A 27,084-nucleotide genomic window follows, 5' to 3' on the forward strand; every position below is an offset into this window, starting at 1 on the left:
GACTTCTTACGGGTTTGTGTTCAGATTTTGGCTTAAATATCAGTTGCCCTACGCTAACTTTGTCCTTCTATAAAAGCTAGGAGTTGAGAAATTGATATGACCGAAGTATTACAGCAGAATCAGTCTGTGTAATTGGACCTGGGGATATGTTTTATTTATCTATAATGGTCATAGACTAGCAAACAATTCATCAAAGTCCAATTCATAACCAATAAAAGGTGATATAAATATACATTAATTATTATACACTAAAATATGATACCACCTAAAATCATAAATATGAATACTTTAAGACACTGACACTGAAGATGTAAAATTAGTGTTAAAACCAAGGATAAACTAAAAAGCCTGTCTAGACCTCTTTGTTTCTTCCCTTAATAAATAAATAATGTATTCGCTGCCTAAACCAGCATTTAAAGCAGTAAAATCATACAAAATTAAAACTGATTGTCCATAAAATCATACATAAAAGGCATAAAATACTGTTATAAAACTACAAATATAATAAAACATGGCAGTTACAGCCAACAGATTGGCAAAGGTGTTTAGCCATTTCCTGACTGAATCATTAGAGTTTTCCTTATTCTAGTGGCAAGCCAAACAAATTTTGCTAATTTGTATGTTCCTATCGCTAAGAAGATTCTTAAGGAGTTGCAATTTTTGGCTACTGGTAAAAGGTATGGTCGTGGAAAATGGAAGTACTTCTCGATGATCATTATAAGCCTCACAGTCAAATATGACATGGACTAGACATTCGGTACCATCACTGCAGCAGCAGGGACATAATCGTTCTTGGAATGGCACCTTTTTGTATCTCCCCTCCACCACCACTGAAGGGAGAATGTCCCACCACATAAGAGTAAACGTTCTCCTGTATTCATTGTTTGTTAAGCGGTATAGGTAGGGCATCAGGGTCACCCTGTTGATTGGTTCTGTCAGAGCTCGCCATTTGGTTGTGCTATTAAGGTCGTTTTGTCTGACAACGTCCAATATTCTCTGTTTCACTATCTCCCTAGCATTATCATAAGTGAGAGAACTGAGATATTGTTTGGAAAGGCCGTAATAATGAATTCTGTTTTCTATGGCCATAATCCATTTTGGGACCAAGGTATCTTGCAAAATTAAACTGATCAAGCCCTTAGGAAAAAACATAAGTTTCAACCAGAACTAGATGGCCAAAATCCAAAGCCTCGCTTCTACTGTAATCATGCCAGTTTCTATTCTAATTAATGCATTCGGAATGCCCTTGGGTACCTGGAGAACTGTTCTTAAAAATTTTGAACAGACTCCAGTTTTTTGTAGTTTGTAGTGATGTTGATTGGGGCACCAAATGTTAGCTGGCAGAGGGAATTAGCCTTAAACAATCTAAGCCCGCAATTATGCATTTACCCCCATTGCCCCAGTAGAATTTTTGGATAGCCCCCGCACTCCTTTTGGCATTTGAGGCAATCATGTTTATATTGGTGGTTCTTCCATTCGCTTGAAACATGACCCCCAGGTACTTAAAGCATGAAACTTGTTCAATGGGAATAGAATTTATGTACCAGTGGCGTGATCTGGGTGTCTTTTTGCCAAAGGCCATTACTTTGGTTTTAGTGTAATTTACCTCTAGATTGTTTTCCAGGCAAAATTGAACGAAAGCTTTCAAGGCTCTTCTGAGGCCTAAGGGAGTCCTTGAAAGTAAAACAGCATCATCAGCATAAAGGAGCACCCCAATATGTTTGTCACCTAGCTTCAGTGGGTGGCATTATGGTTTATTTATATGCAACGCCAAATCATTGATATAGAAGTTAAATAAGTAGGGGGCCAGGAAGCATCCTTGCTTAACCCCTTTGTTGGTAGAAATGGGAATATTTGACCCGGATGGTTGTTTGATCATAAAGGGCCTGAATAAGAAATAACAGCCGTCTATCAATGTTGGTGGCTCTTAATTTATCCCATAGGATGGTCCTAGAGATAGAGTCAAAGGCTGACTTCAGGTCTAGAAATGCAGCATATAATGACACACTTGAGTTAGAGGAATATTTTACAATCAAGTGGTCCAACAGCATGCAGTGGTTTGATAAGGCACAACCTTTTCTGGAGCCAACCTGTTCCTCCCGTAGGCAAAAATCGTTCTCAAGCCAGTCTCTAAATTTCCACAGTAAGTGACTAGCATATAGCTTGCTTGTTACGCTCAACAGGCTGATCGGCCAATAGTTGTTTGGATCTTCTTTGTTACCTTTTTTATATATGGCAATGATGATAGCTGCTCCCCAGTCCTTGGGAATTTTCCCTGATTGATCAATTTGTGAAAACAAGGCTGCCAAAACTGGGGCCCATAATTCTGCATTCATTTTAAATAGCTCTGGTGGAATTAGGTCAATGTCTGAGGCTTTCCCTGGCTTCAAAGTATCAATGAGCTGCTTTACTTCTGTACACCCCACTGGAGGCCAAGTTGGTAAGTTATGGATGATATCAAAATTGTGGGCTTGTAATTGTTTCCCCATATACCATCTTATAATAATGTAGCCAGGCATCTGGCAAAATAGGGCTATTAAATATATTTGGTGACCTACGTGATGGATCAGAGACTAGTTTCCAGAATAATACTGAGTTTTTTTCTTTAACTGCCTTCCAAAGTTCCTCCCAAGAAGCCATAACGTCTTCCTGTTTCTTTCTTATAATGAGGGCCTTATATTGGGCTTTTTGGTGTTTTAAAGCTATTATGGATGTTGCTTCAGGGTTAGTTCTATATTTTGCATAGTTAACATTAAGGGTATACTTTGCCCTTTTACATTCTGCATCAAACCATGGTTTGTGTGCTCCAGTTCTTTGGTTTGAAGGCTCCAGCTTAGCTCTTTTAAATTCCTTCTGTATCTCCCTTGAAATTAGATTATATTCCTCTAGGCAGGTATCAATATTGACTGTATTCACCAATCGGTGAAGGGTGTTATTAACGGACTCAGAGGACAAAAAAAGACCCATCCTCCTTTCCAATAAGGATGTCCATCTATGGCGATGATTGCTAGGGCCATCTGTTGACCTGGGGATATGTATTATTGTAGGCAGCCAAGATCCAAGCAGTTGCATAACTGATTTTATTATAATCAAGGGACTTGTGAACTAGTGTGCCTTGAACAGCAGACCCCTTGCTTCAGTGCCCCATGGAGGGGGAAAGTAAGAAAATTGATTAAACATGCCTAAAGATGTTCTTAGAATTCTGGCTATGGTTAGCTAGACCAGGTTCCATTTAGATGTAATGCCAAACCAGGCTTGAATGCTTTCCCTTCATGCATTCCAGTTCCCTCTGTCTCTTGGAGCTTATCTGGAGAACTTGGTCCAATTCTTTACATGTTGTCAATTAATATCCTTGTTTTAGCAATATCCAGATTTTAATCAGTCATTCCTTGATAGCTGGAATTAAAGCAGTTTTTCTAAATGGAGCCAGCCATTTACCTTAGCGGCTAGCAGATTTATTTGTTTAAAATATTTCTCTTTTTCATACTAACAATATTCTCAAGGCAATGATTTATTATTATTTCTGGCCACTAGATTGTGGAAAATTAGGACATTCAACACTAGATGGGAAGGAATTAAGAAACCCTGTGAAGCAGGGCAGTAATTGATCTGGGCAAGGGAATTACTTGGTTGGGTTTTTTAAAAACATCACTTCAGGTATTCCCATTTTATAGTGATGGCATTGCCTCTGAACAAGGAGGCACATGTAATCCAAAATCCATAACAAATAATGAAGAATCTAACAAAAGGAGATAATTATAGAATTACATGGGAACCTTCTTCATGGGGGACAGGTCTTGTACAGGTATTACTGCATTTTCAAAATGAATTACTTGTCAAGAAAAAAATGTTTTTTATTTCTAGCTGTTCTAATTATTTGCTTTACTACGAGTTAAAAGTCAGTACTGTAGACTCTAAAATCCCTTTTTACTGAAATGTCACAACATTCACCCTTTTTATTTTTAGCTGGGACATAAACTGGCATTGCATCAGAAAGTGTCTGGCAGTTTTCTTGATATAGCACAAGCCCTCTAAGGGACACCTAACAAAAGGATGACCTTACCCATTTACTTATTTGTTATGATACAGTGTTGAGATTATCATGGGTAGGAGGGTGGTTTGGGGGGAAGGGATCATGGAGCTGTTTTATCATCCCAGTTGACTGGACCGATGACAGTTCTAACATATCAAGGCCCACAGAGTCGGAATTTTTTCTGGCTCTAAAATATATCTCTATTTTATAAGGTAGCTTATCATCAAATTTGTAATGATTACCATAAATACCAAGAACAAAAAAGCCAATGAAAAAGAGATTGGATTTATACCGTCCTTTGCTACCTGAAGGCATCTCTTTTCCCTTCCCCTCCCCATAACAGACACCACATGAGGTAGGTGGAGCTCTCCAGCAGAACAGCTCTGAAAGAGTTATGACTGATCCAAGGTCACTTCAGCAGTTGCATGTGAAGGAGTGGGGAATCAAACCCAGTTCTTCCAGATAAGACTCCGTGCACTTAACCACTACACCAAACTGGCTCTCACTTAAAGCATTGTTTTTCATAGTTCCTGTATAATTCCCTCATATGGATGAGTTGTGTGCTGATTCAGAAGCAGCTCAAGCTGTAGCCCAGCAGTCACATCCTCTTTTACCTCTCTGCATATGCCCATGCTCTCAAGAGAAGGGGCAAGCACAATGATCCCACTGCTCTTCCGACTGTCATACTGGTTGCATTCTGGAGAGAGCTACCTCAGGTGGGTTTTATTCCTCCTTGTACACACAGAACACTAAATTTGACTCTCTGTGTATATAAAAACAACGGAAAGCACTCCTGCAGACTATTAATTGGCTTTTATTGATACAAGTCTGTAGCTTAATCCAATAGAAAATAGTATTTGGTGTCATTTGAAACAGTTTGGTTTTTGATCTTGCTTTTCTTCTCTTACTGCCCCGTGGTGCAGAGTAGTAAAGCTGCAGTACTACAGTCAAACGCTCTGCTCATGACCTGAATTCAATCCCGGTGGAAGCTGGGTTCAGGTAGCCGGCTCAAGATTCACTCAGCCTTCCATCCTTCTGAGGTCGGTAAAATGAGTACCCAGCTTACTGGGGGAAAAGTATAGATGACTGGGGAAGGCAATGGCAAACCACCCAATAAAAAGTCTGCCATGAAAACATCGTGATGCAATGTCACCCCAGAGTTGGAAACAACTGGTGCTTGCACAGGAACTACCTTTTTCTTCTCTTATTTTCTTTCCCCACTTTAAAAAAATGTTTTGTGATTTTTCTGGAATAGTGTGATGGATGCTTGAGTCAGGGCAAAGTATATGTCAGCGTATTGTTTTGGGATGATTCTTTGGCTGCATTAAATGATAAGTCTCATTCATGTAGGTAATGCTATTTATGGAAATCCAATTTAATCTTTCTTTTAAATAAAGGACAGTAGCTTCTCTTGCTAGACTGAAGATTTAAGGCTTTTATTTTTTAATTTTACATATAGCAAAATAGTGAAGCTGTTTTGAGAATGAAGTAAGACATGCTTCTGAGCTGCATACTTGAAGAAATAATAAATACGATTAACAAATACTTTTTCATGGTGGGGGAAGGGGAAATGTAGAATAAGTGTAATTTAGATGGATAATGAAATTTTTGAATGTATAAGATAGCAAATGATTGCATTTGATGTTTCGTATGCTTATGATGGGGTTATGATTATTAAAAGGATTTTTGTAGGGTGAGATAACTGTTACAAATGGCTGGAACTTTCTTGTGTGTGCTCCAAGTACCCAATCATTCTTGAATTACGGAAAGAAAAAATTAGAGATGGGAGGGTGACGTTGTGTATCGGGACATTCCTGGTTGTAGCTTGGTGGAGAGTTCAGAGTGTCTTATTAAGTTTCTATCTGGTTAGAGTACAATGGACGGTATAGAACATGATCTATTCTTGAGAAGTTATCAAACTGCTGTAAAGCTGCTTCGCCAAGGGGTTAGTCCTTGATTCATGTCCACCAAATAGTATGAGTAGCTGAAGATGGGTAGTTTTGTGTTCTACTTCACAGTGCTGGGCTCAACAGTCTCCAGTGGTTGTGTAGCGTGTACTTCTTACCTAAAGAATGAATAGGTCCTGTTTGAACCTTGGTCTCTTTAACACACAACCACTGTTGGCCATGTGGGAATGCATCACTTTTATTGACCCAAATAATATTACCAGCTGTTGTAGTCAATTGTCATACATAATCCACTGTGGTTTCTGTAAAATCCATGTACATTTTTCTTGTAGTTCGTAAGTCTTTCAAAATTAGGTACTCATTAGGCCCTGCTTCAGGGAATATTGAATAGTACTAGCCTATTAGCATCAACTGTTGCTTAGCATGTATGTGAATCAGGCAAAAAAAAAATCAGATCTCAGCTGTGACCCATTCAGTGAAGACAGGTCACGCTTTCAGCAGAAAGCCCTCAAGTGCTCATCACAAAGCAGTGCTTGAGGACACTCGGTCAGTCAGTGGCAGCAAACTTCTCTGCTAAGTTTAAATGGTGTGCACACCACATTTTAAATATGTAGTGAGAAAGCAGTGCCCCATCACTTGCAGAACTCTGCAAAGTTAACAGAAGAATATAGTGGCTGAGCACTGAAAATTAACTATATCGCCTTAGACTGAAAGCTGATTCCAGCTGTGGCTATGTGAAAAAATATTCTGCTCCCTCAGAAATGTTCAGTAACACACATACACGCCACACACCTTTTCGTGGCTTGCTGTGCTGGTTATCTATTTGTAGGATTATTTTTAAACACAGCGAAACATTCCACAGGCACAGTTAAAGTGGTTCAATACATTCTGCCTCTTCCCCTGAATGCCTGAACCCAAGCCAGGCCTTTAGAATTGTGTAGTGCCAGACTAGAATCCAGGTTGAAATCACTGTCATGGAAGCTCACTGGGGGATCACAGGTAGGTCAACTTCCAGGGGGAGCCTGGAAATCTCCCAGTATTACAACTGATCTCTCGATGACATTGATCAGTTACCCAGGAGAAAATGCTGATTTGAAAGGTGCACTCTGGCATTATATCTTGCTGAGGTCCCTGCCCTCCCTAGCTCCACCCCCAAATCCCCAGGAATTTTCCAACCTGGAGCTGGTAGTCCTATCTTAGCCTAACCTATGTCGCTGGATTGTTGTGAGGAGAACCTAGAGGAGGGGGAGAACAGTGATTTGTATCCTCATTGGAGAGAAAAGTGAGGCATAAATACCTACATTATCCCCCTTCTCAAGGGTGCTTAGTAGGGTTCTCAGAGGGTCTCCCAACCAGGCCCCTACTTGCCTACTTTCAGGGGCTTTACTGGCTCTTCTCTTCCCACCATATCATTGGGCTTCCAGTCCTTACACTCGAGCATTCGTCACGGGAAGCTGAAGAGCAGGCCTTCAGATCCGGCGAGAAAAATATTTCCTCCTCTTCCCCGCCCCCCCCCCCCCGGAGAACTCAGGAGTTTGCCAAAGGACAACCAATCCCGGCTGCCGACTGGAGCGAGGCCAAGACACGGCTACTGGCGGCTTGAAGGAAAAGCCCCGAGGGTCTCCCCCCACGCCTGCCGGCAGAGCAGCGCCCCCTGCCCTTCTCGCTTCCCCATCTGCCGGGATCCACCAAGGAGCGGCCCGGCTGCGGTTTGGCAGTCAGTTCCCTCCGAAGTTTCAAAGGGCGCCACGTGATTTCCATGAACTTGGAGAGAGAGGTTTAGCGGCAGCGGTGGCGTCGTCCGGGGCGGGAGTCTCGGGCGGCCTCCTGCTTTCCCCGGCCCCAGAGCGGGGAAGAGACGGGGAAGCACGCGAGGAGGCCCCGCAGTCAGGTGCAGCGCCGCCGCCTCCTCCTCCACCAGCGTGCCTGGGGTGTCCCCGGCCGCTTTTCGGTCATCGCGGCTTCACGCTTGCCCCTCGCCGTCGTCTCCCTCGATGTGCTTCGGGACTTCTTCTTGGCGCACCTCTAGCCAGCAGCAGCTCGCTCCGGGATGTCTCACGGGCTTCCTGCCGCAGGCAGCATTTTGCAAAGGAGCTCCTCTTCGGAAGGCACGCAGCAGGTAAGCCAGCAGGAAGCACACTGCGCACAGCGGTCAGATTGTGGAGGAGGAGGAGGAGGAGAACGTCTTCCCGGCTCGGCGCTTGGCTTGCCCTGGGGAAAGTGCGGTGCCTCGCAAGCCGATCCTGAGGGGGAAGCGTGCTAGTAGTTAGTATTCCCTTCAGCCTCTTGGCAGCTGTATGCGATGTTACATCCTGGCTGAGAAGAAGCGCTCGATTTGAACTGTTTTCGGGAGAAAGCAAATGTGCCTGCCCTGTTTATGCTGAACTTCGGTTAAGGAAATTTTTTAAAGCCTTTTAAAGGGGTTAAGCCGCTTCTGAACACTCCAGCGCCTAAAAGCCAGACCAGGTTGACCAGCTGATGCCTCCCATGTACTATGTGGGTCACTGCTATCATGTTGTATGTTCCTGGCAGTCCCCCGAGAAGGCGTGGAGCCTCATAATAGAGTGGTGATCCACTGTGCACTTGTTGAGTACTTCGATGACAGCCTCCAAGGGAATGCTCTGGATGTTGATGTTTCTCCCCACAGTTTCTGCCTCTAACTCACATGCACAGACTTGTGGCCTGATGGCTGCTTAAAACAAAAACTTGTGAAGACAGATTCAGGTAGGAAGCCATTTCTCCAGACTACCTTCCTGTGTGATTGTAGCAGGTTCCCCTGCATCCACAGAGAGGGCCATCCACAAATCCAAGATGCAGCAAGAGAAACTGTTTTTGCTTCATCCCTGCACTTGTGCTGTGCTGCTTTTTGCATGTGTGAATCTGACATGAGACATTATTTAAAAGTGAGGAGTTGGCAGAAATATGGACTTATTTAAGGAAGAGCAACCTTGGGGTAGGGACACAGCTTTTGAAATATGGAGCTGCCTTCTTGTGAGTCAGCTTGTTGTGTACAGTTTACACTGACTGCTTGGCATTAAAGGTTCAGAGTCTCCAACTGAGAGGGAGCTTTCCCTGCTTTCTGCCTTGGTTCCTTTAACTGGAGATGCCCAGAGAATGAACCTGGGGCCTTCTGTGTTCAAAGCAGACACTCCCTTACTGAGCTGTGGCCCCTCCCCATTTATATTCCTCGTCTTAGACTTTGCTTACAATTTAGAGTGCAAAGCATGACTCAGTAACCTTTGCAATTCCTTTCTAAAGTACCCTTGAAAGATGACCCTAGTGGCAAAGATGTGGGTGTTTTCCAGTGAGTGGCTCCTGAGCACCATTGGACTGGAGTAATGTTTAAATGGTGCAGCAATAAGTGAGAACTGATGGGACGGGCTTTTTCACTGTTCCCCCCGCCTTTCAAAATGGAGTAGTGATTCATAGGAAAGCACGCCGCTGAGACAGTGGTTCAAGCAAGGCCGGCCTTGAGTGTCTGGAACCCTCGGCAAGGCTAACGTTTGGCACGCGCACACACACCCGTACTGATAATGTCACCAAGTCACGTAAAGGGTGCTCAATTTAGCACTCCCAGAAGGCTGATGCCCTAGGCAGTTGCTTACTTTGCCTAGTGGCAGGGCCAGCCCTGGGTTCAAGGCCAGTAAGATTGTCCCCAGGTTACAGATGGGAAGCTGAGCGATAAATAATGTGTTCTGAATGCAGTGGCAGAAAAGTGTGAACACAGAAAGAGAAATTGCATCTTTGTAGCATTCACAATAGAAATGAGATTTGGCCTGGGGACTTCCAAAACATACCATTGCCTGAGAACCAGTACTATACAGAAATATGATACAGCCTTCTGAAAAACTCCTACATTAGGTCACATGATTTTGGCAAGGGGAAAGGTAGCCAGCTTCCAAACATCTGGGGCTGAAGTTTCTGGTCAGTTTCAACTGTATAGCACCCTTTTAAAAGAGTCGGTTTACATGTTTTAACCCTGACATGAAAGCTGCTCGAAACAAGCCTTTTTTGTCAGCTGATGCATATGCCAGCTTTAATGTCTGAATCATTTCTGTTGTGCTACACCAGTGTCAGGATGTGTCAGATTTTTTCAGCACCCTCCATATAGCATCCAAAATGCCCATGCCAGCCTTATTCATTGCTGTGGTGAGATCGGAGTCCAAGGAGGGAAACCAGGATGCTAAAAACTTCGCACTGCCTGTGGGGTGGAGAAGAGTGACTCTTGAGTCATGTTCCTTTTCTTCCATGCTACAGACCTTTGCCCTCCCCATGCCTTCTTTCTTAAGGAGCCCAAGCAGGAGACAGGGACATGCCAAGGATCTAAGCCAACCTCACCAGAAATGGGGGCGGCTATAAACAAGTGTGTGGGAGGACTGTCAATGGGTACAAAGTGGCCTAAAGCTAAATTCAAATAATCTAATATGCGTAACTTCCACTTTAACATATTAACTGTTCATAAAATGAAATTTATCCATGGGCTGAATCCAGTTTATCTGTCATTGCACTTCTTGGCCAGCATGCTGGAAGGCAGGGAAAGTTTACTGTTATTGAGTAACTGTTAGAATATTTCTGTCTGGGAAAGGGCTGGAAGCTTCCGGCAGGAGTGGGATTAAAGAAAGAGAGCCTAAAATATCTCTGAGTTCCCATCAGTTCTCTCTGTGGCTGTGGCCTTGTTTATGCCACACAGGCTTCGACTAACTTGTCTTGCACTGTGGCGTGATTTCCGTCATACTGCTCTTTGAAGATTATTGACTCTACCTCTGCTGCCTGTCCATCAGAGACAGATAACATTCCTATCAGACCAGACTAATGATCCATCTAATCCAGCATCCTGTTTCCCATAGTGGCCAACCAGATGCCCCCCAACCAACAAGATAAGGCTAAAGCCTCCCCCTCTTGTGCTAATACATTTGTGCTGTTATTCTCCAGCTTGTTCTTGGGCCCTTTGATGGATTTTATACTGCTACTATAGGACACAAAAATGCAGAACAAATTAGGCCAATTTTTAATTGGGCTAGAGAACTTTCAGGTTACATAGAGCTCTTCCTTGAGTGTCACAGATAAAATTTTAAAAAATGAAGATGATGTTGCATGACAGATGGTGTCAAGTTGATACAACTGAAAGCATTTCACACTACAAGGGGCTTAAATCAGCAGTATTCTAAACTGGCACCCAACACAACTTATATTGGCTACGGTATGCATTCTGTTGCTTTCTCAGACTCTGCGCTAACAGCATTAGTTTGCAACACACACACAAATAGATAATAGTTCCTGAGGGGTAGCCACATTCCAGTGTCAGCCTTAGCACTAAGCAACACTGTTCTAAATTTGCTGAAGTTAATGGACTGGGATGAATGTAACTTTGATTAGGATGGCACTGTTAAGTTGTCACAGCCAAATTAAACAGGAGCCCAACAACACCTTAAAACCTAACAAAAGTTGTTCCAGCATAAGTTTTTGAGCTCATTTTATCAGATGACAAAATTTATACTGGTATAAAATTTATTATCTTTGAAGTGCCACTGGACTCCTGTTTAATAAAAGATGTAGAGGCTAAACCATACTGTTAAGGTCGCATGAAAACATCCCTCATATATTATTCTTTAAGCTGATAAGTCTATCCATTTTTATCACACTTTGCTCCAGGGGTGGTATACATGTTTCTCTCTTCCCCTATATTATTCTCAGAACAATGCTCTAATGTAGTTTAGACTGAGAGTGTATGACCAGTCCAAAATCAGAGAGCAGACTTCATGCCTGAGCAGTTATATGAATCTAGATTTCTCCATGCATAGTTTGGCACTCCAATCAAAACACCACACTGACTTTCTGAATGTGCCATGTTCTAACATAAGGTTGAGGGCACCAGTGACACTTGGATTATTTTCCTTTGTTTTTTAAAGAACAAGAGTAGGAGGATATGAGAGAGAACAGAGAGGGACAGGGAGTTAAGTGCAAAAGCAGAGAAGTTAGAGTAGGAATGCACAATGGAAAATCTGCATGCTAAGTATTTACCAACATATAAGGGAATATGAAATCTCTGTGGACTTTGGGCCATATCCCTAGGGTGCCATCTAGAGAGGGTTAGGTGCCCAGGTAAGTCTTTCAGTCCCATTGATGTAAAACCAAATCACCTCTGAAGAAGAATGCAGATTTATAGCGCACCCTTCTCTCTGAATCAGAGACTCAGAGCGGCTTACAATCTCCTATATCTTCTCCCCCGACAACAGACACCCTGTGAGGTGGGTGGGGCTGAGAGGGCTCTCACAGCAGCTGCCCTTTCAAGGACAACTCCTGTGATAGCTATGGCTAACCCAAGGCCATTCCAGCAGCTGTAAGTGGAGGAGTGGGGAATCAAACCCAGTTCTCCCAGATAAGAGTCTGCACACTTAACCACTACACCAAACTGGCTCTGGAGCTCTAGAACACATCCAGTGGCATCTGTTACTGCATAGGTTTTTTTTGGAGCAAAATAAGAGGGAATAGAAAATCCTTTGGACAGTAACAAAAGGCTAAAAGATATGGCGCTGGAAGATGAGCCCCTCAGGTTGGAAGGTGCCCAATATGCTAACACAAATTTGAGCAGATTTAGGAGGATGGTGGAAGACAGGAGGGCCTGGTGTGACTTGGTCTATAGGGTCGCAAAGAGTTGGACTGGACTGTGTGACTGAACAACAAAAAGAGAATTCAACCTGAATGACCTTGGTTTGCTCTCAGCTACTCTGAGAACAATGAAGGTGACTTGAACTAAGTGTCAGCTTTGCTGTCCCCATCTTACAGAAAGGGTGGAGGCTGGGAATAAGGTAACCAAAGCTGCCTAATGGGTTTGTGGCTGAAGTGAGACAAGGGCTTTCTGACTCAGACCTCACCCACTCATCCATTGTACCGTATGAGTTCTCCTCTGTGGGCAACAGAAGAGGGGCAGTGGAGAATGGCAGGTGCAATCTGCATGGGAAGGCTAGGGATCCAGAATGCAATCTGTGGAGCCCCCAGGGTTTAAACACAGCCTTGCTTTGGAAGCGAACTTGATGCACCAAACCACACATAAGAGCTACAAAGCAATACATGCTGTGAAGCCTTTTTTATACCTTACAGGGTTGTTGTGAGGATAAAATGAAAGAGGTGGAAATGATTTAAGCCACTTTGGCTCCCTGGTGAAGAGAAAAGCAGAATATAAATGAAATAAATAAATGTCACCTTTTTTGCATATATTTGCAATACAACTCTAATACAACTATTAAATGACTTTTATAGCCATTTCCTCTTTCCATGGATTCTGGGAACCTTTCAGTGATTGGGACAATTGATCCTTACATTTTTCAGAATTCTTTGGGCAAAGCCAGGATGGTTTAACTAGTATTAAAATTCTACAGTTTATTTATTCAGAGAATTTTTAAGCCACCTCTCCAAGAAACCAGTTCAAGGCAGCTTACAACATAAAACATTAGATCTTAAGGTGTGGGAAACCTAAACAGGTTATGTGTAGATTCTGTGCCCTGAAATATTTGCTGCATTATCCCATAATGGCTCTTCCATCTGAAAATGACAAGATCAATCCAGCTCAATTTCTTTTCTCAGTGTGGGATTTGTTTCCAGACTGTCCCTTAATGGGTAGCTCTTGTTTCTTTATTGAAAGCATTTTTGTACACATTTGCAAATCAAAATGTAGTACAAAACGGTATACAATAAGTAATAAAAACCACATATGTGCAAAGGGGGAGGGGGAGATCCTAGTTAGAATTTGGCCCCTTTATGCTGCATCACATTGTCAAGCTATTCCACAACAAATAACACTAGCTGAACTGCTATTTGCTTATTGGTGATTCAGCTGCTCCATAAGCAGCCACTATTTGAACACGTTTCCCACAATCACTGACCACTAATGGGCAGCCAGGCACCATTAGCTGCAAGGTCAAAGGTGTTTGCATCAACACAGTGTTTGACCTGTAGTTTATGTGTATAATTGGTTGATAATAGGCACACTGGAGGCCTAAGGGCTTACTTGAGCTGCATTGGGGGTGGCAGCAGCAGCAATGAAGAAGGTAATTTTTTGAATTCAGGTGCCAGGAGGCTACATCAGGGGAAGGGCTTGGCCTCTATGTAGGGTTGCCAGGTTGTATGCAGTGGTTGACTTTTGTAACAAAACAAGATCCAAAAGGATCCAGTAGCTTTTTCAATTATATCATTATGGTTATACATACATCATTACCAAATTAAGCTTGTTTAATTAATGGTGATTCCAGGTTGCCCAGGATCTTTCATAGAAAAATTGTCAAAATCTTCATTAAGTGACAAGTCCCAGAATTCTTGTGGCAGGTCATAAGAGGTTTAAAAATCACTCTACCCATTTTTTTTGGTTGGGGAGGGGGTTGCCACTGTGGGGTTTTTTGGCCACTGTGTGACACAGAGTGTTGGATTGGATGGGCCATTGGCCTGATCCAACATGGCTTCTCTTATGTTCCTCCAGATCTCAGTTTTCTGATCTGTATAATGCACACAGAAGCTTTTACCTTGCCTTGAAAAATGTTTGCAGATGTGAAGGCTGTGTGTATTTCCTACTGCAAACAAATTATTTGCTTCCATAATGCGCAAGCATTTACAAAAACAAGCTGCCTAACTCATTTGGTTTCATTGACCAGGGTCACGAAGATGATGAAAGGAAAGTAAGGCGGAGAGAGAAGAACAGAGTTGCTGCCCAGAGAAGCAGGAAGAAACAAACACAGAAAGCTGATAAGCTCCATGAGGTGATTATTACCTGGGCTGCATTTGCTCATTGTTGGATGGCTGCACTATAGCAATCATTTACAACCAGATTTTCTGACATAGACAAGACAAGCTAGGTATGAATGATTGTCACAGCATAGTGATGTGTGGATTCAGCCTTATGGCAGTGGTTTTCAGCCTTCCCAGATAAGGGATCTAACTTTAACCCCAGGCAGCAGCATGGCACCCACTGAGCTATAAGCATATGGCATGACATCAGGTGACAGAAAGAGTATCTTAACCTTCCTGTGCTAAAAAGGAATCCTGTCTACTGCTGAGCAACCTTTCCTTGTTGCTTTGCTGCTGCTCCTCTCAGGTGCAAACTAGATGGTAGGACTTTTAATAAGTCAGGTCAGGATTTCTCAAACCTGATCTGCTTTCTGCACATCACAGATGAGCTAGATGGAACCACCTTTTAAAGCATCTCAGGGATCCAATTCAGCTTGGGAACATGGTAGGGGGAAAGGAGGGCTCCTGTTTCTCCCTCCCCCTGGTGTTTTCCTGAGCTGAAATGGCCCTAGTAAGTTGTGCAGCTCCAAAATGGGCCAAATAAGGCCCCTGGACTATTTTAGTTGTCCACCCTGAGCCAAATCTGTAAGCTCTTTCAGTTCCCTTGTTAAAAGTCACTATGTCTAGTTGGAGCCTCAGTATGCGTAGAAAGGGCATATGGTGCTCTCCCTCTTTATGAATGCACATAGGTAGCAGGTCTTTCCAAACAACAGCAGAAATACATGGCATTTCTGTAGAGGCTCATTATCCAAGAAATGGGGCTCTGTGATGGACCAGAGTGTCTGACCCACTGGGTGATGACCACTGTTTTAAGAAATTAACACTATCATCACCCTAAAGCCAAGAGCTATCTTGAGCCAAGAACAAAGGTGAGCTTGTACATATTTTAATAAATAAAATTAAACATGTATTGTGATTTCCAATTGAAAAACAGCTGGTAGATGGAAATGATTAATCCTTCTTTTTCTGGACAGCACTGCTGCTCCTCCACCTTTCCTCCTTCTAGCCAATTGCCTTTGTAATGCAGCAGTCAGGAGTCTGGGGATCCAGGCTAGGAGAAAAGCAGCTGGAAGGAGGTGTTTCTCCAGTATTTTGTGCCCTCTTCCCACTACTTTGTTGTAGTTTGCCAGTAGTCTAGGTTCCCAGAACTGATTTTGCCACTGAATGCTTAATTCTGCAATGATTGACTTAGAAAAATAGCTTGTTCTGGGGTTTCTTAGAAATGTATCAGTAGTTACCTAGAGAGAAGATCAAGAATGGGGACATGAGTTTCTCCTACATAACACACAATTACCAATTTTGCCCAGGAATGTATAGCTTCAGGGGAGATTTTAGTGTGTTACCAGACAAACTCTCAGAATCCCAACAGGACTGCTCTTCAGTGCTTCACTAGTACTTTTTTTGAGAGTTCCTCAGTAGAAAACTCAGTGTGGCAAGTTGGCCATGACAATGGAAAGTGTGAAAAACACTGGTTTGGAGCTTCCTAGCATTTGAGTGATATGAAACTATTGCATCAAGGAATTGCATCAAGGATCTTTCTCAGTGATCATAAAGAGACAAAACTTAAATATTTATTTCTTTTCCAACTAGTAGAGCTGCTGTCACTTGGATCACGATCTAAATTAATAGTAGGAAAACCTTTAGCATTTATTTACTCATTCTTCCAATATTATAACACCCCTACATAGATTTCTGGTATGGCCTTATTTGATTCTGGTCACTGACTGCATCTCAAAAAGAATATTGCTGGAAGAGGGCAACCAAGACAATAAAGGGCATGGGAAAACTTTCCTAATGCAAAAGGCTAAGGAGTGCAGGGTTTATCTCAGTATTCTCCTTAACACTATTAGTTAATTACTGTACAGTTTCTTAAGAAGAGAGGCTCAGATCTAGAATAACGAGGGTGTTTGTCAAAGCTTCGTTTGTCTGGTAACACACTAAAATCTGCCCATTTTATCCCTGAAGCTTCAAAATTTCCATGTGAGCAACCATGAATGCAATTTAGCAAACCTTTGAATAAGGGTGGAGGTTTAGAAGCTAAAGGCAGAACTGTTCATTATGTTTAGTACCATGATCAGGGTCAGGTTTTTTCCTCTCAAGTGTTTCCCCCCAAAAAAAGGTTTCAGGCTCAGGGCTGCAATTTAAGGAGGTACCTGTGTGTGGACCTATTTAGTTCTTTATTCTCATGCCATTTTATATGCTGAGCATCTAAATGACCTCTGGAAAAACATTACAGTATTTTTAAATTTAGGGTGGGGTAGCTTGAAGGAGGTAATTTTTTAGCAGAGACAAAAGCAAGAGAAGAATTTGATCAGTGTTCTCTCTCTCTCATACGCACACACAAACACACACAGAGTCTTCCCCTTTAAATCTTAGTTCTCACAGCTACAATCTGTGTTATTTTTTAAAGGCTGGAAGAAGAAGAAGAAGAATGAGCCTACCTATAATTTAGAGCTGCCAAGTCTGACTTGAGAAATTCCTGGAGATATTCCTAAATATAAACAAATCACCAGTGCTTGTTGAGAAAAAGTTAGGAAAGCTAAAGCTCAGTATGAGCTTAGGCTGGCCAAAGATGCTAAAAACAACAAAAAAGGGTTCTTTTCTTATGTTCAGAGTAAGAAAAATAGCAAGGACATGGTAGGCCCATTGCGAGGGCGATAAAGTGAAATTGTAACAGGTAATGAAGAGAGGGCGGAACTGCTCAATTCCTACTTTTCCTCAGTCTTCTCTTCTGAGAGAAATTGTGCTCAGCATGGCAAAAACAGAACATATAAGGAGGGTATGAAGTTACAATCTAGGATCAGCATAGGGGTAGTACATAAACACCCAGTTTCTTTAAATGAAATGAAGTCCTCAGGGCCAGATGAATTGCATCCAAGGGTTCTAAAAGAGCTTGTGGATGTAATTTCTGAGCCTCTGGCTATTATTTTTGAGAATTCTTGGAGAACAGGAGAGGTGCCGAAAGATTGGAGGCGGGCAAATGTTGTCCCCATCTTCAAGAAGGGGAAAAAAGACGATCCGGGTAACTACCAATCTGTCAGCTTGACATCTATACCTGGAAAAGTTTTAGAACAAATCATCAAACAGTCAATCCTGGAACATTTAGAAAGAATGGATGTGATTACTAAGAGCCAGCATGGTTTTCTCAAGAACAAGTCATGTCAGACTAACCTGATCTCTCTTTTTGAGAAACTGACCACTTTGCTGGATCAGGGGAATGCTCTAGACATCATTTATCTTGATTTCAGTAAAGCTTTTGATAAGGTTCCACATAGTATCCTTGTTGACAAGTTGGTAAGATGTGGTTTGGATCCTGTTACCGTTAGGTGGATCTGTCACTGGTTGACAGATCGCACCAAAAGCGTGCTTGTGAATGGTTCCTCATCCTCTTGGAGAGGAGTGACAAGTGGAGTGCCTCAAGGATCTGTCCTGGGACCTGTTTTGTTCAACATCTTTATCAGTGATTTGGATGAGGGAATGCTTATTAAATTTGCAGATGATACTAAATTGGGAGGAGTTGCAAACACAAAAGAAGACAGAAACAGGAAACAGGATGACCTTGATAGGCTGGAAAACTGGGCTAAAATCAATAAAATGAATTTTAACAGGGATAAATGTAAAGTTCTGCATTTAGGTAGGAAAAATCCAATGCATGGTTATAGGATGGGGGAGACTTGTCTTAGCAGTAGTATGTGCGAAAAGGATCTAGGGGTCTTAGTGGATAATATGCTGACCATAAGTCAGCAGTGTGATGCAGTGGCTAAAAAGGCAAATGCAGTTTTGGGCTGTAGCAGCAGAAGTATAGTGTCCGGATCACGTGATGTGATGGTATCGCTTTACTCTGCTCTGGTAAGACCTCACCTGGAGTATTGTGTTCAGTTTTGGGCACCACATTTTAAGAAGGATATAGACAAGCTGGAATGGGTCCAGAGGAGGGCGACGAAGATGGTGAGGGGTCTTGAGACCAAGTCCTATGAGAAAAGGTTGAAGAAGCTGGGGATGTTTAGCCTGGAGAGGAGGCTGCTGAGAAGTGATATGATCACCATTTTCAAGTACTTGAAGGGCTGTCATATAGAGGATGGTGTGGAATTGTTTTCTATGGCCCCGGAAGGTAGGACCAGAACCAATGGGTTGAAATTAAATCAAAAGAGTTTCCAGCTCAACATCAGGAAGAACTTCCTGACCGTTAGAGCGATTCCTCAGTGGAACAGGCTTCCTCTGGAGGTGGTGGGGTCTCCTTCCTTGGAGGTTTTTAAGCAGAGGCTAGATGGCCATCTGACAATGATGAAGATCCTGTGAATTTAGAAGGAGGTGTTTGTGAGTTTCCTGCATTGTGCAGGGGGTTGGACTAGATGACCCTAGTGGTCCCTTCCAACTCTATGATTCTATGATTTAGGGGAGATTGCTGTGGGCAGAATTTGAGGAGGGAATTCAGCAGAGATGTGATGCCATGGAGTTCACTTCACTTCAGACCTCACCTGGACATTGGTAATCCTATCATGATGTGTAGCTCTGTTTAATGTGCCTTTTCTGTGGAAGAGAGCTGGTGATTCATCCCAGTAAATTCCCATGGACTACAGGATAATTTCATACAGATAACAAGGATATGGGGCATGGCAGTTGAGCAGCTGCTGCTGATTTTTTTAATCTCACCCCCCCACCCAGCCCCCAAAAAGTGTAGTGGTGCAAGGTCTGCCATACCCACAAATTGAGCAGACTCTGAAGAGGCATATAAATAATGCTAAATAAATAAACAACTGGAAACTAGCTAAATTTGCATTGTAAAGTTGTGGAGCCTGTCCCCTTCACTTTTCTTCCACCTATATTTTGAAAAGAAGCCCTCAGTTCACAGTAAGGATGAAGAGAATGGGTACAGTTTGATAGAGGAGCAAAGAGGTTGAAGTAAGGGAGGGTTCCCCAAAAGCCCAGATTTAAAAACATAGCTGTACTGATTCAGGAAAGGAATGTTAAATGGGTGGTTTTATGGAGGGATTTGAAAGCGGTAGCTTGTGAATTCCACAACAGAAATCACTGTATGTGGTCCATGCAGTCTTGGGAATCTTTCTGGTTTTACTGCCTGCCTGGGACTGCAAAATCAAGGAGGATGTTACGTACCAGCAGTGTGACTGGCTGTCATGCCGAGTGGTCAAGTACATAGCACTTATAAACCATATAAACATGGAATAGCACTGCCAGTCTAACAGGCCCTAGAGGTCCCTTCTAACTCTGTGATTCTAGAGGGCACAGTACTGTCTTGAAAAAAAGCAAGTGAAGGCTTTAAAAATGTTAGCTGTAGATAAAACCTTAAGGAGAAGATTGGCGAAGAGGAGCTTTTCAGCAGAGATATTCTGCATTGACTAAAAAGGAAATAGGCAGAGGGAAGCTGCATGCAAAATTATAGATTGGGAGGTAATCAGAGCATAGGTAGCATTCAAGAAGGTTAAGTTTCTGAAACTTTCAGGTTTAGAGAAGAGAGTTCCTGTGGGCCTCACCTGTCTTCTAGCAGCCAATCGCCTAATACCAATGTGCTTGTACTAGCCGAAGATGCCTACATGAAAGAAGAACTTGACTAAAGGATCTAATATTGGGTGGGGGAACTGACCTGGTACATATTGCAGAGACGTATGTAGATGAAGAGGGATGGGTGGCTCTGTTCCAGATTTGCTCCCCAGAATTCCTTGTGCAGTATGAGTCTAGGCTTGGTAGGCTGGGAGGGGGTTAACTGTGGTCTGTTGGGCCTCTGTGGCACTCACCAAATGCTAAATTAATCAGAACCTCAGTTTTGATGCTGAGGACTCAGAACAGAATAGAGATTCTGTTGGTGTACTGCCCACTCTGCTGCCTAACAGTCTCCCTGCGAGACCTGATAGCCAGTCTTGGACTTGGCTCTGAGGCCCTGAGGTTTGTTGTCCTTGGTGAATTTATAGTGTTCATGCTGAGGCTGCCCTGTGAGCAACGGCTCAGGACTTCATGTCCTCCATGGCAACCATGAGGCTATTCCAGAACATTCTGGTACCTATACATCCATCAAGTCATACACTTGATTTGGTTTTTTTCTGAGGATATGGCACATGGTTTGGTAAAGGAGGGATTTCCCACTCCGCCCTTGTTATGGACCAGCCATTATCTGATAAGATTTAAGACTCACAGACACTCAGAACCTCTGCAAGGGTGGGGGGACAATTAGGATGGTCTGTCCCAGGAGGCTGATGGAGCTAGAGGGGTTCCTCATGTCTCTTGGGGATTTTCTGGTCAGCCAGGTTGGTGCTTCTGTTTTAGCCCTGGTTTACCTATGTTCAAAGTATTTTATTGTTGTAGCCATAGGCCATAACAACGCAGCAAACCCCCCCACAAAGTATAGTTTAATTCTAGCCATAAAAATTAAAACATTAAAAAATAATAATAATGGAATGCGGAAGTGACCCAGACTGTAGAAAAAATTGCCCCTCAGATCCTCTTTCTGTGGAGTCCAGAATGCCCCTTGATTTGCTAAGGAGCTTTGTATGATGAGACAGTTGAGTAGACAGTTGGAGCACAAGTGGAGAAAAAACCTTCAAAGCCAATTCAGCTGCACACAGGTGAGAGCACATTATCATGCATACTCTGTGGCAGTGATAGCAGCAAGGTGAGCTTACTTCTACATCATGCTGTTCTGCTGAGCTTTTCCAGGTTGTGAAAGCGATGTTAAGTCCCAGAGGATGTTGACCTCAGACCCACTGTGTTTCCTTTGCAATGCATTTTGCAGATAAAATTATTGAATCTCAGGATCTTATTGGTGTGCAGTCTGGTCCTAATTGTATGGCTGACTTTCAGTTGTTGAGGTCTGATAGAATGGACAAGAGTGGCCCACCGTATCTACTCTTGTCTCTTGCCCTTCATAACTAATAGTATGATGCCAGAGTGGGTTAGTTGACTGGGTTCAGGAGATAATGCATGCCTTTCTACAGGAGATGTAGTTCCAACTTTTTTGAAAGAGGCAGTTGTGAGACCCCACCTGAAGAAGCACTGCTGTACCAAAGATCTGAACCACCACCTGCTGGCTAGTATTCCATTCTTGGGCGAGGTGCTTGAGCAGGTGCTGCTACACAGGTTCAGGAGGTCTTGGAGAACATGAATTATCTAGACCCATTTCAATCTGGATTCAGGCCTGGTTTTGGGATGGAAATGGCCTTGGTCACCCCAACTGGTGACCTTTGCTGGAGAGTGACAAAAGGAGTGCAACTCTGTTGATTCTCCTAGACCTCTAAGTGGCTCTTTATACCACTGACCATGGTATCCTGGAATGGCTGGCTGGGCTGGGGAAAGGAAGCACTGTGCTTTGGTGGTTCTGCTCTTACTTTACCAACTGATTCCAAAAGGTGGTCCTGGGGGACAAATGTTTGGTCCTGTGGCATTTATACTATGGGTCCAACAAGATTCCATCTTACCTCCCATGTTATTTGACATCTGCATGAAATCACTGAGAAAGATCATCTGGGGATTTGGAGTGAGGTGTCACCAATATGCGAATAACAACCAGCCATCTTGCTCCTGAATAGCTAAGACAAGTGGGTCTATGTAAGTCTTGAATAGGGATGGGCAATAGGAAATTGTCCCAGTTTGTGATTCATGATATCACATGAACCATGAACTTTTCCCTTTACCAAACCAGTTTGTGAGGTTTGGAAGAGATCATTCCTCCCTCTTTCTACTGGTGGCAGCTCCTCAAGGCCAGCAGAATGGGGGGGAGGAGATCTTGAAAAGCCATTTAAAGGGAATCCTTTAGATGCCCATTTGCAAAAGCCATTTAAAGGGAATACTTATAAGTGGAGGGGGGAGCAAAAGGGATCACTGAAATGGCTTGCATCTATTTTAGCTTAACAGGCTGAAATGGATGTAAGCCATTTAAGCAATCCCTCTCACTCTCCCGCTGATTTGCAACACAAACCCCAAAGGGCTGTGGATAGGGATAGGCACAAACCAGTGATGTTCATCATGAAAATAGTTTAGTGACAAGGTTCATGCCCATGCTTAGTCCTTAATAGGTGGCTGGAGAAGGCAATGGGATGGATGGGGGCCAATAACTGAAGCTCAGTCCAGACAAGACTGAGGTGTTGTTGGTCAATGGAGAAGGTATTCACGGTCTACCAAGTCACTTTGTTCTGAAGAGAATTGCATTCCACCTGAAGGAGCTGGTTTTATTTATTTATTTAGGCAATTTATATTCTGTCCTTTCCCAAGAACGGGCTCAGGGCGGATAACAACATAATAGATAACAATTTAAAACGTACCTTTAAAATCAAACTAGTACAAAACAATACAGTAAATTATAAACAATTATAAACGGATTATAAATAAGTTATCGATGGCGGCTCAGTTGGGCACATATTAAACATACTGAAGGTCTAGAAAGTTATTATTATTATCCTTATCGCAGCAGAGGCGGAATCACAGCAAAGAGCCAGCTCACCCACTAGGCAAACTAGGCAGTTGCCTAGAGTGCCAGGAGGGGTGCGCTGAATTGGGGGGCCTGCCTCTCCCTCTAGCCGCTGCTGGCCCTACTGCCCGCCCCATCCCTTCCAAAGTGCTGCACGCCGAGCTCCGCCCGCCCCCAGGCATGATCAGAGGAGCACGCCACAACAGACTCAGCCCTACCAGCTTTGATGTGGCTGGCATCTGATCCTTCTTTGAACAGAGCACTGGAGGAGTCTTCGCTCCCCTCACTTCCGGTTCCGGGAAGGAGTGGGGAGAAGCTGCCTCCAGTGTTCTTTTCAAAAAAGGATCAGGTGCCAACCGCATCGAAGCTGGTAGGGCCAAGCATCATCGCGGCACACTCTGATGGGGGGGCGGTGATGGAGCACAATGCTGCCTTGCGGCACTTGGAGGGAAGGAGGGCAGCACCAGAGGGGCACTGGGCAGGGAGCCTGCCTGGGGTGCCATGCACCCTAGGGCTGGCACTGGGAATAGGATGCCTGCTGCATCAACCAAAGGTCTAGTGGAATAGCTCTGTTTTGCAGGCCCTGCAAAAAAGTAGTAATTCAGTTCCTAGCTCAGGAGTGTTACTAGATTCTGGCCTACAGTTGGAGGCTCAGGTGTCCTCCATGGATGTAGGTTTCTTTTATCAGCTCCAGCTGGTTCACTATTTGTAGCCATTCCTGGACAACCATGATCTGGCCACAGTGATCCATGCATAATCACACTCAAGTTAGATTACTGTAATGCACTCTATGTGTGGCTGCCTTTAAAAACAATTTGGAAACATCACCTGGTTCAAAACGCAGCAGCCAAGCTATTGTTAGGGGTTGGTTACTGGGATTGTATCACACCTCTCCTGAAAGATCTGCAGTGGCTACCCATCTGTTTCTGGGAACAATTCATACTGTTATTTCTTACCACTAAGGCCCTAAATAGGCTGTGACTATTTCCTGAAGGACTGTTTTTTCTCTTACTGTCCAGCCCAATAGTTAAGATCTGCCTCTCAAGTCCTGTTCTCTTCAGAGGTGTTGCATGTGACAGGGCATTTACTGTAGAGGCATCTCACCTTTGAAGCACCCTCTTCCTTGAGTCTTGCCTAGTGCCTACTTTACTTTCTTCTAGGCACCAGGCCAAAACATATATTTCTACTGAGGCTTTTAATTAGATGCTTTATTACGTTTCTAGTGATCTGCTTTTGGTTTATGGAAAGTTCTGGGTTGCTTATGCCCAACTTCTTGTTTTAAATGGCTTAAGGAGGATTGTGAAAAAGTATCCTAAATAAATAATATCCAGTTTGAGGATCTGGGTTCCCTCAAACAACTCCAAGTTATTCCAGTAGGAGAATTCTATCAGACATCAGTAAAGATGAAAGCTTTTCAGTGGTACATGGTCACATCCAAAATCTAGAATAGCTTTAAGGATTGACTCCAATCTCTACATTTATGGGAGATTTTTAGGCAACCTTTCAGTTTAAATACTTTTTTTGTTGTTGTCATCCATATTGTACTGTTATTTCCATGACCTGTTCAGGTGTAAACAGGAAAAATGAAAGATTTAATGGCTGTTTGATTAGTCTATTCTGTTTTTTCTCTGAGAAGTCTCCTTTACGTTAGACAGTGAAACAGGGGCCAGGGGACATGTAGGAAACTCTCTTGGGAAGCAATAATTGTTTCCACTATTCTGTTAACTTCCTTATCTTGTCCTTGACCATTGCAGACAGGTGTAAAACAGGCACAAGGTATAGGTGTATGGATTCTGCTTGACATCATTTGCTAGATTTGATGCTGACATGATGTGGACTTGGCATGGCCTAGTGGAAAGTTTTATTCAATAATAAGCACAGTGAATCTGTTTTCTTACTGAAGCTTGCTTAAACTTGTCAATACCTGAAGAAGCTGCATGTAAAGTGCCATCAAGTCACAGCCAACTTATGATGACCCCATAGCAGGGGTGGGCAAACTTGTTAACATAAGAGCCACATAGAATAAAATCAAATGTTTGAGAGCCACAAGACATGAATGTCAGAGGAAGGAAGGAAGATAGTTGGGAGGGAGAGGTGGAAAGAAAGCAACTTTAACTTTAAATGCATTCTCTGAGCTGGTTTGGCTTGGAAAAGTGATTTAAAGAGACAAATGCCTTCTCCAAGCCAGCCAATTGGGCAGTGGGGGCTTCGGGAGCCACACACTATGTGTGAAAGAGCCACATGTGGCTCCTGAGCCACAGTTTGGTCACCCCTGCCCTATAAGCTTTTCAAGGTTGATTAAGCAGAAGTGGTTTGCCATTGCCTTCCTCTGCAGAGATCTCTCTGGATCGGGCTATGCTTACTATGCCACATCCCAGAAGAAGCTTCCTAGATCTAGCCAATTAATTTTTTGTGGCATTTGAGAGCCAGTTTGGTGTAGTGGTTAAGTGTGACGATTTTTATCTGGGAGAACCGGGTTTGATTTCCCACTCCTTCACATGCAGCTGCTGGGTAACCATGGGTCAGTCACCAGTTCTCTCAGAGCAAAGAGCAGTTCTTAGAGAGCTCTCTGAACCCTACCTACCTCACAGTGTCTGTTGTGGGGAGGAGAAGAGAAAGGAGATTGTAAGCTGCTCTGAGACTTCTTTGGGTAGTGAAGGGCAGGGTATAAATCCAATCTCTTCTTCTTCTTTTCTCTATAATATTTACAATAATTGGTAATGTGTAATTTTAAGGAGCTGACTATCAGACTGACCTCAGTGATTTACAACCATGAGATTTTTTAAAATACATGTTTTGAGTTGAGACTGTCACTTTTATACAGTCAAAACTACACCGAATGCCTACTCTGGAAATAAGTATTCACTTCCTGGAGATTTGCAGCTTATACTTCTTGCTTTGAATCTAGAGCTGAGTCTGCAGCTGAAAACCTAGACAAAGAGCTGCCATCCAGCACACAGCCCAGTCCTAGTCCACTGCTCTGCAAACTTACACCAGCGCTGATGCTTAGCCATAGAATCTGAAATCTGGAAAGAATCCTTGACCCAGAGTGAGTTGTCCATATATCAACTTCCCCAGTGAGTCTTCAGCTCTTGAGAGCTTCTGCTCTACAGGACGGTTTTGAGCTTGCATCCTGCTCTAGTGGGCCATTTTTATCTTAGCTCTCTCCTTCCTGCCATCTTAAAGAAATGATCTTTTCATCATTTCCTTTAGCTTACAAGAAGAAAGTAACAAAACAAAAATAGTGACTGCTAGTGGTTTTCCTTTTGTTCTAGGAATACGAGTGCCTTGAGCAAGAGAATACCTCCCTGAAAAGAGAGATTGGGAAGCTGACAGATGAAATGAAACAACTGACAGAAGTCTTAAGAGACCATGAAAAGATCTGCCCTCTTTTGCACCGTTCCTTAAACTTTAGCTTGATGCCCAGGCTGGATGCACTCAGCGGTCCCCTGCCAAGATGAGGGCTCCTTCTGAGGGCCCTGAAGTGCTACTGAAATGCTTTCAGGATCCAACATCTTCCCTTCATCATGCTTTGTGAACAAACCCTTCAAAACTATGGACTCTGGGAATCCACCAGATTTTAAAGCCATTTTAAAGGCAAAAATGTGAACAACTGACAATTTCATGGGAGAATCTTTGGTCAGAGCTCCACGTGTCCCAGATTTCTCTGTGTGTTCCATACCTGGCGAGGAATCTGGAATAGTACAGAAGCTAGGATACAAAGAATTTTAATGTCAATTTATTTTTAAATGCAATTGTTAAACCCTCATCATTGAAAACTTTTGTAAATTATGTGGAAAGAGTCTGCTAGAGATTTGGGACTGGGCACAGCATCCCAGGATCAAGAATCGGGGCTTCATGTATTTTCAGCTCTGTGGCTTCTTGTTCTCTGTAAGCACTGGGTTTATCCTCTTCCCCTGGTTCCTGCCAAACATTTCAAGCTGTGCAAA

The 27,084-nt window shown here is 43.1% G+C and overlaps 1 protein-coding gene across 1 annotated transcript; it reads left to right on the forward strand.

Moving 5' to 3' along the window:
• Positions 1–7,578: 7,578 nt before the first annotated feature.
• Positions 7,579–26,669, forward strand: BATF3 (basic leucine zipper ATF-like transcription factor 3). Its single transcript, XM_060247054.1, has 3 exons — positions 7,579–8,059; positions 14,586–14,690; positions 26,410–26,669. The coding sequence occupies exons 1-3, from the start codon at positions 7,991–7,993 to the stop codon at positions 26,593–26,595; spliced, it is 360 nt and encodes a 119-aa protein (XP_060103037.1). The 5' UTR covers positions 7,579–7,990; the 3' UTR covers positions 26,596–26,669.
• Positions 26,670–27,084: the final 415 nt, after the last annotated feature.

Source organism: Heteronotia binoei, chromosome 1 (genome assembly GCF_032191835.1).
Source record: "Heteronotia binoei isolate CCM8104 ecotype False Entrance Well chromosome 1, APGP_CSIRO_Hbin_v1, whole genome shotgun sequence".
NCBI lineage: Eukaryota > Metazoa > Chordata > Lepidosauria > Squamata > Gekkonidae > Heteronotia > Heteronotia binoei.

Coding starts and splice junctions, on each gene's coding strand:
- BATF3 (XM_060247054.1), top strand. CDS start 7,991: ATGTCTCACGGGCTTCCTGCCGCAGGCAGCATTTTGCAAAGGAGCTCC. Junction 8,060..14,585: donor CTTCGGAAGGCACGCAGCAG/GTAAGCCAGCAG, acceptor TTCATTGACCAG/GGTCACGAAGATGATGAAAG. Junction 14,691..26,409: donor AAGCTGATAAGCTCCATGAG/GTGATTATTACC, acceptor CTTTTGTTCTAG/GAATACGAGTGCCTTGAGCA.